The sequence below is a fragment of the Hemicordylus capensis genome, chromosome 2, assembly GCF_027244095.1.
Source record: "Hemicordylus capensis ecotype Gifberg chromosome 2, rHemCap1.1.pri, whole genome shotgun sequence".
NCBI lineage: Eukaryota > Metazoa > Chordata > Lepidosauria > Squamata > Cordylidae > Hemicordylus > Hemicordylus capensis.
Window position 1 is genome coordinate 41,923,926 of NC_069658.1, and position 10,570 is coordinate 41,934,495.

General features: G+C 40.9%; 1 protein-coding gene across 4 annotated transcripts in view; it reads right to left on the bottom strand.

The window, feature by feature from the left end:
- The window catches only part of LOC128346839 (mannosylglucosyl-3-phosphoglycerate phosphatase-like), a 38,918-nt gene extending 28,806 nt beyond the window's left edge, over nt 1-10,112 (bottom strand). The window contains exons 1-3 of one of the 4 annotated variants that reach the window (XM_053300561.1): nt 9,901-10,112; nt 9,063-9,263; nt 1,682-1,833 (exon numbers count right to left, since the gene is read on the bottom strand). In XM_053300561.1, coding sequence (XP_053156536.1) covers nt 1,682-1,833; nt 9,063-9,263; nt 9,901-9,980 — 433 coding nt within the window. In that variant the 5' untranslated portion in view covers nt 9,981-10,112. Of the gene's footprint in view, nt 1-1,681; nt 1,834-9,062; nt 9,264-9,611; nt 9,634-9,749; nt 9,807-9,900 lie in introns of those variants that run through there. The other 3 variants (XM_053300563.1, XM_053300562.1, XM_053300565.1) reach the window with 3 other exon arrangements.
- Between the last annotated feature and the right edge of the window lie 458 nt (nt 10,113-10,570).

Here is a 10,570-nt window from a genome sequence, read left to right on the forward strand (position 1 = left end):
CCCCAGATTCCCAGCTTTCGTTTTTGTTTTAAGCTAAGCTCTAGCTCTAGTTGAAGTGGAGTTATGACGCAAAGTGTTTGGCCACTATTTTTCAAGTGTTTGGCCACCTAATGTCACAGCAGGGAAGCAACCTGCCTAGGGAGCAGGAGACTGTTGGTTCTAATCCACGCTGGTGTATTTCCCAGAATATGGGGAATTCCTATATCAGGCAGCAGTGATATAGGAACGTGTTGAAAGGCATCATCTTATACTGTGCAGGGGAAGGCAATGGTAAACCACTCCTGTATTCTACCAAGAAAACCACATGGCTCTGTGGTCACCAGGATTCGACACTGACTCGATGGCACAATCTTTCCTTTTTTCCTTTTGGATTCTTTGGTGCATAACTTTTCCTCAATTAATACCTATGAGGATTCATTACATATCTTCATTTCTTCTATTCATTTTGACTGTCTTTCATTCATTTGACTGAACTGCCAACTGTCAACTGACATGTGCCAACTACACCCCCCTCCCACCTGCAAGGCAGTGGGGTACTACTCAGTTTATGTTCTAGGATTTTTTTTAAGTGTTTAGGCTCTTGGGTGTCTAATAACCTTTCCTCATAATGAATCCCTATGACGAATCCCTATAATGAATCCCTATGAGGATTCATTACACACCAGAGTCTAAACACCTCAAACATTCCTAAAATTAAAATTGAGTTGTTTCTGAACTTCAGAGTATAAGGCTACAATTCTTGCCTGTAAATTCTCTTAGGAGTAGGCCCCACTGAAATCAATGCAATTTGCTTCTGATTTAGTGGTACTTATTCCCAAGGAAATCTACGTATAAGCCCTGTAACTTCGATCCTTGTGTGTACATTTAAACTGATCGACTAAAATTCATAGAGCTGATTCAATAAGCTTTCTTTAATCAAATGGCAGCCCTAATGTTGAGATGTTACAATTAGATTATGAACCTTTCAAGCAGAGATTTGGTTTGTTCTAATTTTTTGGATAGTGCTTAGCATTTCAGGTGGTTTAGAAATAATGGACAAGTTGTGGAACAGCAAGCAGTTTGTGGAGGTGGCAGATGGAGAGGAATAAACAGTGGGAAACTTCCCCTGTGATTTCAATACTCCATAGTTAACTATGGAGGGCAATTAGTATGCTCAATTTTTATTTTTATGTATTTATAAACTAATATTTTCTGTGTACCTGAAGCCTCTCACGTATTCAAAAACTCCTGACTTATCTGAGTTATGCCACATTTCACTGTCCTATTGATAGGCACAGGCCCACCAAGTTCACTACTAGTATTACAATAATCATTTTAAAAATTAGCCATATTTCTATATTTCAGCCATTAATTTCGCTAACATTAATTCTAGCACAGGTTCAAGAGCAATTCAGATGTAAATTTTCCAATACTACATAAGACTAAGGACTGGAATACTCTTCCATTTTCAAGTCAGCAAAAATCAGGAATACCTGTCTAGTTTTAGCAAGGTTCCTCTGAGTGACAAGCAACACCTGAGTTTTGAGAAACCACAAGTATTCATGTCAGGGTTGCTGGGGTTGCTGCTGAATAGAGAGAAAAATCTGGAGGAGTAAGTTGCTGAGGAAAACCTGGAGGAAATATGATATCTAAAGGAAGTCTAATATGAGACAGCTATTAAAAAATGAATTGTAGTACTTACCAAATACTGCAAAATGTACTCCTAATGCATTTAAAATTGGAACCATATGTTTTCCTTTTGTTATCGCACTTAACGCTGATGGATTTAAACAGTCTCCACTAAAGATTATAAGTGGATTCAATAAACTGAATTTTTGGATAGCTGTAGCAAATCTACAAGACAAAAAAATGTCAGCTTCATCTTAATTGCCTGCTGGTTTTAAAGATACAATATAAAAGTAAAAGGTTTTGATAAGGAAAATCAGGTAATCAATCTGTTTCATAATCGGCCTTTTGGGGGGAAGGTGATTGACACTATGGTTGCATTGGAATATCTGGATGATACATACTTTTTTATGCATTCCAATCCGGCTTGCAACATGAGACTGACTCCTTCAGGAACCTTTATAGACAATTACTGGTCTGAAAGTTGGCAGGGAAATACAACCTGTTGATTCTGGCCTACCAGTTCCAATCTACTGTACTCGGCATGGAAAGGAAGTAGTAGCAGGCGATTTCCCCTCTACATCTCTGGAAGAATCCTACAGTATTCTTCTATCACTCTGTATTCTCTCCCTATTGCTATTGCTTTAACTTTTCAACAGATTAAAAAAGGAGACATGATGTGCGGTCTTCGGTCACCAGAAGGAGGGCTGCAGGTCTACAAGAAGCCTTCAGTGTTCCTGCACTGAAGTTTTCTTTCTGCAGCAGACCCAGTGCGACGGGGCAGCGATTTTTGCATATCTCCCCTCCCTCCAAAAGCCCCTTCAACTTGTATAAAACTGTTGCACAGGGTTACACAGCCCTCAGTAACAGATTTATAGAAGGTCAAAGGGCTTTTAGAAATAGGCGATAGATGAGAAAATAGCTCCCCTTCTTTCTTCAAGCCCAGTCCACTGTGGAAAGAAGCCTTCAGTGCAAGGTCGCTGAAGGCTTCTTGCAGACCCACAGCCCTGTTTCCAGCAATGGAGGACTGCACATCCTCTCTCCCTACATATACAAAAAGGGGGTTAAACCAGAAAATATTTTTATGTGGCCTCAGAGCTCATACGCAGATCATAAATTACTCCTAAGTACATTCAGTTCATCTAATATTTATGAAAAGAAGCACTGTATCTGAGTTTACCAGCATGCTTTGATTCCCAGAACTGTGTAAAGTCAATTTATATTTAATGCATACAGACACAGAGCCACTGAGAAAGACCATTCCAGGTTTTGGAATTTGGAGTGTTGGAGTGTTTGTCATGACAGTCACCTCTGTTTCTTTCTTCCTCACACACAGCAATTGTGGTTTTAGTTCTTCTGAACCAATGTTGAGCTGCCAGTTCTCAGCTGAATGAGGTTTGAAAGGTTAAAAACTGAATCCGGATTTGTTGGAACTTGTGGTTGTCTGGACTCCTGAGGAGTTTCTGGATGATGAATGGTTTGTGCCCTTCTATGGTCAAGTGGATGCATACCTGATCACTGATTTGGACCCAGCTTTGTTCCTGAATACCCAGATTGCAGCAGGATGCCTTTTCAAACTGCACCTGAGTCAACAAATTTGAGCCTTTCCAATAAAAAAGATCAGCAACAGTAACTCATCATTTATTTTGTAACATAATAGAGTACAGTAATAGAGTTGACTGTTGCAATGTATTGTACATGAAGACATGCCTGAACCTGAAACTGTATGAGCTACCCCTTATCACAATTGGAAGTCCAAAGCTTTGGATAACAGCCATTACCTCACAACACTTCTAATCTGGACTCCCCTTCATCTTGAATATAGTTTTTTTCTACTTGGTATATGAAGAATACTACTTAGTGTACTTGGATGGACTTCTGGTTCTGCATTCTCCTTTTTGCTGCCCACTTGAGTCTACAGCCCACAGCTCATGTGGGTGATAGCTGGGCAACACAGATGGAGATGTACTTTAGTCACAGTTGGTACATTACTTAATTGAGTCCAATAATATTTACTAGCAAGCTGCTACATTCTTGTGGAATTTATTCATCCCAGCAGGAGAGAACTTACTCTGATTCTGCCCACTATCCTCAAAACTTTCGTACGTATTTGTAGGTGGCAAGCTGGCACACAGTCATACACACTTAAATCCTACTGAGAACAATAGGAGTTCAGTCCACATAACTGAACTGGTTTGTGCCAAAATCAGACACCTGCTAGATGCAGGTTTAATTATTTTATCTCCTAAGATGGATCACAAATACTTTTTGAACTTCAATTATTTTTCTGTAAAATACAGTAGATCTTTTAAAATACAAGGTTACCTTTTAAAAAGGAGTTTATTTCCTACCAGATATTTATGGAAGTATGTAAAGAAAAAATATGCTTTGCAAAATATATGAAAATACGAACTATTAGAAACTAGCTGAAGGCCCATTAAAAATGATCAACAGAATGATATGGAACTGTTGTTGGTTTCATGTATCACCTTCCTCCCTCTCTGGTTATGTCCCGGACTGGAAATAATGGCTCTAGATTGCTTATTCTGTCCTGATCTACCACATACTGATCTGGACCCTCTGAGGGCCTTGCTATACCACTATTACTTCAAATATATTATTGCATCGTATACTATGAGCCTCTTCTCACAAGCCGGTGAGCTGAGGGGAAGGCAGGTTAAACCTACCTTCCCTGCAGACAATTGTCTCCCCTTGCCTGGGCAGAGGCTGCTCCCCGCAGCTCCGAGAGTCGGGGTGCCAGGACGCACTGCTGCGCATTGCCCCACCCCCTGGAACTCCAATAATGCACCACAAGAGTGCACAATGCATTATGGGGATCCCCCCTCCCCTCCCAGAGTGTGCCAGCCACACAAGCAAAAATACGAGGTTAAGGGAGCAACAAAGAAGCACTTATATTGCAAAGGTATGTTTTCCCACTATTCTCTAACAGTAATATGTACCTCTTTCCACACAAGAGAATGAGTTTTCAAAAGTTTCACAGACACCTTTTAAGAAAGGTGTATTTTGTTTACTACTAAGTTAGAGGTCAAGTGCTGCTTTGCTGGATCAGAACTAGCACACGTAAAGGGCTACTGAGGGCTAGCTAAGAATAAAACCTGGGTGGCACAGTTTCCTCTCAAAATGCTTTAAAAATAGAACTTCCAGGGCAAATATAATTCAATATTTTCAAACAGCCAATGAGATAATTTTATACAAAACTTCAAACTGCCTTTTCTTGAGTCAAACCATAAGTCCTACAAGCGCAGTATTCTCTACTCCTTCTATCAGCACTCTTCAAAATCTCAGGTGAGGCCTTTCTCAACTACCTGAGATAATTTGGCTGGAGATGCTGGGGACTGAGCTATACCCCCTTCCTATGGGGTTGGTCTTTATTTATTGTGTTTAGGTATGTTTTAGGCCAGTGCAAAGCTTTAGCTCCAAATATCTGAAGCCAAATGCTTGGCACAGCCTTCCCCGTGCCCGGACATTACACACCCTGGACATTACACAGAGTTCTTGGGCATTGCTGACTGCCATGAAGTGCTGTGCTTTTCCCAGTACTGGTGGGGCCCCTTAAAGAGAAACTGAGCCCTTCTGAACCCCAGTAACACCTGGGAAGTCACACTGGGAGTGCTGGGAAGTGAAGTCCTTTTCAGAGCTTTCCTTGTAAAACTCTATGGTGGGAAGAACTAGAAAGGATTTCAAAATGATTTTAAAATGCTGAAAGGACTAGGAAGGATTTCACTCCACACATGCCTTCATTTGGACTTGGCAAGGTTCTGTTTATCTTTAAGAGGCTCCACTGATGCTGGGAAAAGCACAACACTGTACAGAGTGAGCAGTGGGAACAGTTGCCTCTACACAGTGCCAGTGGGGCTGTGCAGATTATTCCGTTTTAGCTATTCAGAGCCAAAGCTTTGCATAGGCTAGTCTTTTTATTCCACCTTATCACAAAGTCTCAAGGTGACTAACAAATCAATATAAAACTCATAAATAAAACATAAGTAAAGAGCAACACAGCAGATAAAATAATTTGCACGTTTGTGTCTGAGAAGATACTGGGTCAGGGGAGAACACCAATTTTCACTGCCAGCGGCTGCATATAAAATGTTTCTTCAGTGGTGTCCATAAAATCTGATAGAAAAGTATTTCTCTACTGGAAATGTACAGAGCCACTAAATGTACAGCTATGAAATCAATGTGTTTGAATTCAGTTTAAAAATTTAACTTAGATATCTATCCAAGATTACTATCCAAGATATCTAGATACCTTTTATACAATATAATATATTTTCATTTCTTATGTAAATTAAGAGCACACTACCACAAAAACTCCCCATCTCCACAAGTCATTTCGAATGACTTTATTGTTATATCATCTTTAAATGTACATTTGGTGTAACAGAAACAGTCTGAATGTTATTCTAATGCTGCTGTATCAGAATAATAGGTCTCTCCCTTTTGTTTTATATTATCTCTTCCCTTTCATCTTAGTTTTACCCTTATTGTGTTGAAACATTCTTCAACAAACACTTTACAAAAGTAGAGTATCTCTTTGTTGAATAACACTTTAGTTGTAAAAGATGTCCCATACTCATGTCTAAATGGTTATGCAATAGTAAATATTGGCAGATGTGTTGTTGTTTTTAACAATAATGAATTGTTTTTAACTATGTCTAATGTTCACAGGTCTCGGAGTCAAAATCGACTTGACAGCACACTTTAGCTTTACCTTTACTAGCCATAAAGCCACCTAATGGCGCAGCAGGGAAATGACTTGATTATCAAGCCAGAGGTTGCCAGTAGGGATGTACACAAATCATTTTTTAAAATTTGATTTGTACCCAAATCAAATCACCCCCAATTTGTTTTGGGTCCAAACCTGCCCCACCGAATCACAGTGGGTTGGCCCAATGGGTGGAAGCTACCACCCAAATTTCAAAGAAATTGTGCAAAGGGGTTATTTTTAAAGAATTTTTGAAGTTGGCTGAAGCTTTTTCCCATAGGGAATAATGGGGATTTCAGCAGCCTTATAGCTCCACGTGGAGGGCACCAGGTTGGCCCAGAACGGATTGTGGTGGGTGATAGTGCCCAATGAGTACAAGGAAGCTACCACCCAGATTTCAAAGAAATTGGGCAAAAGGGTGATTTTTTAATTTTTTCACACGTCTTCAAGCTTTCCCCCAAAGAGAATAATGGGAAATGGCCTAAATCAGCCTTAATTATAACTCCGGGGGGGGGGGCACCAGGGTGTCCCAGAGCAGGTTGTGGTGGGTGGTAGCGCCCAATGGGTGCAAAGAAACTACCACCCATATTCAAAGAAATTGGGCAAAGGGATGTTTTTAAATTTGTTTTTGAAGTTAGCATGTCTTTGTGGCAGATTTGGGGCAGAAAATGGGTTTGGGGGGCAGAAGCGTGGGTCACGTGGTAGTACCCCAATGCGTGCCTGCTACCACCCAGATTTCAAATAAATTGGTGAAAGGGGTGATTTATAAAATATTTTTTCCTGAAGTTTGCATATCTTTAAGCTTTCCCCCCATAAATAACAAATAGACATTTTTCTTAAGAATACAGTAGAATCGAAAGTAATTAACTTCTTCAAGTTTTTTACGTTGCTTCTACAGAGACTCTGATAAAACCACATTTTTAAAATGTTTGAATACAACTAATGACTCTTACAACCCAGAAAATTACTAATTTTATTTCCAGCAGTAGTCTCTAGAAACCAGTTAGTCACTCTTTAAGGCACCACAAGACTCTGTGATTTGCTATATGTTAATACTAACATGGCTGTCCGCCTAGAATGATTCTCTAGGAAATGTCACTGTTTAATTCAAATGATCTAGTGAACATACATTTTCCTCTGCTTTTGAACAAACACAATCTTAGGTTCTCCTCATCCATTTCCATGCTAGAAAATGGTAATTTATTAAGAAAGCAGAAACATTTCTTTTTGATTATCCATAATACAAAGTGATTGATCATCATCTCACAGAAGCAGAATGCCCCCCCCCCACACACACACACATTGTAAAAGTAGACTTGATATCAGAGGTCCCCACTTTACCCAATAGCCATCATCATTTTTACATAATTCTTTGTGAAGTTCTGTGTTGTAAGATAATTGGGGTGGGGGTGGTGTCTGATTTTATTACAGTAGGTGCTCTCTTGCATCTGAACAATAAATGGCGTCCTAAAACAGTGCCATTATGGAAGGAGTCTCTCACATGGGTGTTGGGCGTGCACAGAATACCAGACTAAAATGACTGTGAATGGAACAGAGAATTGTGAAATAACTCCTGCCTAGGCAACATCTACTGGTGCTGTGAGTTATAGCAGCTTAGTGCTCTTTGGAAGACGGGGCAAGTGGGACTCTTGGGGGCTATCACTCTCTCTGCATAGTGTGAGCACGCTTTCATACAGCTCAAATCATGCATGCTTTCACTGCTCTCAAATTGTATGCTCTTTCCTTGCTAGAATCCAAGAGTGGGGAGAGAGAGAGAGAGAAAGTCCAGTTCAAGAGTCAGGATTGGAGTCAACCCTTCCATTTACACAGAGCTTCTGTGTGACAGGGAAATAGGAGCATATAATACTCTATTTCTAAGGCAGATACAAGGACTCAGGCCCGTCTCTGAGACTCACCCTCTTCCCTGGAAAAATCCCCCCTCCAACAAACCCCAGATGTGAGGGAACTGCTTGTGATTACTTAGCAGTGAATGAACAACACTTTGCACATGTTCAGTGCACTCAGAGGTGCACCTAGATAATGTTGGAGCCTGGACATAAAGGCCCTTGGAGGGCCCGCCCCCCCGCAAATTAAGCATCATCATGCTCGGCCAGGGGACCACACCACCCGGAACATAGGAAGCTGCCGTATACTGAGCCAGACAATTGGTCTATCTAGCTCAGTGTTGTCTACCCAGACTGGCAGTGTCTTCTCCAAGGTCTCCTGGGACAGACTAAAGAGGATTTGGAGGACCCCAGGCGATGTGGAGGTCCTGGTCTTTGGAGCGCCTCTGGGTGCACTTCCCTCAATTTTATCCCTTCCAGTCCCATAAAGCTGAGTGTCAACATTGAAATCATGTGGCATTGAAAGAAATTGCTAAGGCAGAGTCATAGTAAACTCCGATTAAGCCCCAGGATTATCAAATAGCTTTTATTGTTCTACATTGCCTAAATGACTGGCTGAAGGTTTGGTTAACTAGTGAAATGCATATTTGGGTTTTTGTTTTTTGTTTTTAAATTAAGGTATCAAATAAAAGCCCACAACCCAAAAACCAGTGTGTTTTCAGAAACCAGCGGGATGGGGTGGCAGTATATTGCATTGTCTGCTCCATGCCAACTATCTCTAAAGAAATGTCTTTTCTTGACTTTCCACAACTCAAGTTGGAAGGACTTAATGCATAATTCCCCTTTGCACACACATGTATCCATTCTGGAAGATGGGAGCGTTATACCTGGCAGCACCTCCTACCGGTTCTTCCCTCCTGGACTCCACCTCATAGACATTGTTGAAGTGGAGGATGACCAGGTTGCTCTGGCTCTCGTCTGGGCACTCTGCATTAAGGCTGGTGCTACCACCATTCTTACTTTCAGCTCCAGTGTCTGAGCAAGCGGAAGAACAGCCTTGCTCCTGAGAAAGCAGATCTTCCATTTTCCTGGAATGGTGAAGAGGACAAAATGGCTTCTGGATACGTCAGCAATGAATCAGGGAGGGCAAAACTCCTGAAGTCACATGGTCTGACGGATGGAGGGGGGGTCACAGAAGAGAAGAGATTAGTAGTAGCTATCAGGAAATGTAATGCTTTTGGGGAAAGGAGATGCAGAGAGGACAGCGGAGTCTTTGTTTTCTGAGGAAGGCGGGGAGGGGGGATTATGTAGATTCCCAATGGGTTTATCTAAAATAACATCAACTGTGCAAAATCCCAATTATCTTCTCTGGAGTTTAGGAGCCAACACCCATTTTTTTATTGCTGACAAATTTCTCTTAAATAAGGAGTTCTCACTGGAAAGGACTTTGCTTTTATTCCTTCAGGCAAATCATGGTTCTGAGACTTCCCCAAAGATAAGCTGCACATAGGGCCCTAAATAAAACAGCTCTGTGCAACAGTATTCAGAAACCATGGCAACAAGAAACCACAGACCTTCTCAACTTCATAATGGCTGCAACCACACCGAAATGCCACAAAATGGAACCCTATCTCTCCAGGGCAGGGTGGTGGTGTGTTTCTCATTTTGAAAAGTGATTTCAGGCCTAAGTGGTTACTGAGATTTCAAACACAGGTTTTTCCTCACCGGTTTGGCCACCACTGTGGATAACAATTCAGTTCAGTACTAACAAGAAAGGTAAGTATTCTGTTAGTGGTAGAATGCATAATCTCAGCTGCTACCCATTGGAGTCTGAAAACAATAAAAAAAAATATAATTTTGAGCACAGAATTTTGAGCATAGAATAAATGTGCCTTTCATAAGGGCTGCTGCTGTTCATTGCCTCTGTTCATTCACCTAAATGTATTCAAATAGAATCTGTCCATTGCCCAGTATCAACATATTTTAAAAGTAAACTGGCCAAGTTGGGGGTGGGGGTGGGGTCAAAAGTGGCCAGGTGGCATCTCTTGTCTTTCAGAGCTGAATAGGTTCAAGTTCATTTCTCAATGGAATTGATCATTTTATCATTTTGTAGTGAAAATAACATCACTGACTCAAAGATAAGTACAAGCAGCTGCTATGAAAAGGAGCCTATAAAATCAGGGCAAGAGAACATTACCAAAAGATATTGAAGTCAAGATTGCCACTTTTTTTTTTAATGGGCCTAGCTCCAATGCCTGAATAGGATCGTCAAAGGAGGCAGAAACTCAGCAGATGCTGCTTTTCTAAAAAGGGAAATGCAGAGAGGAAAAAGGTTTCACCTGCTGAGTTTATTCCTGTCAGGCAGCTATTAAATGCACAGGAACCAGTCAGTCCC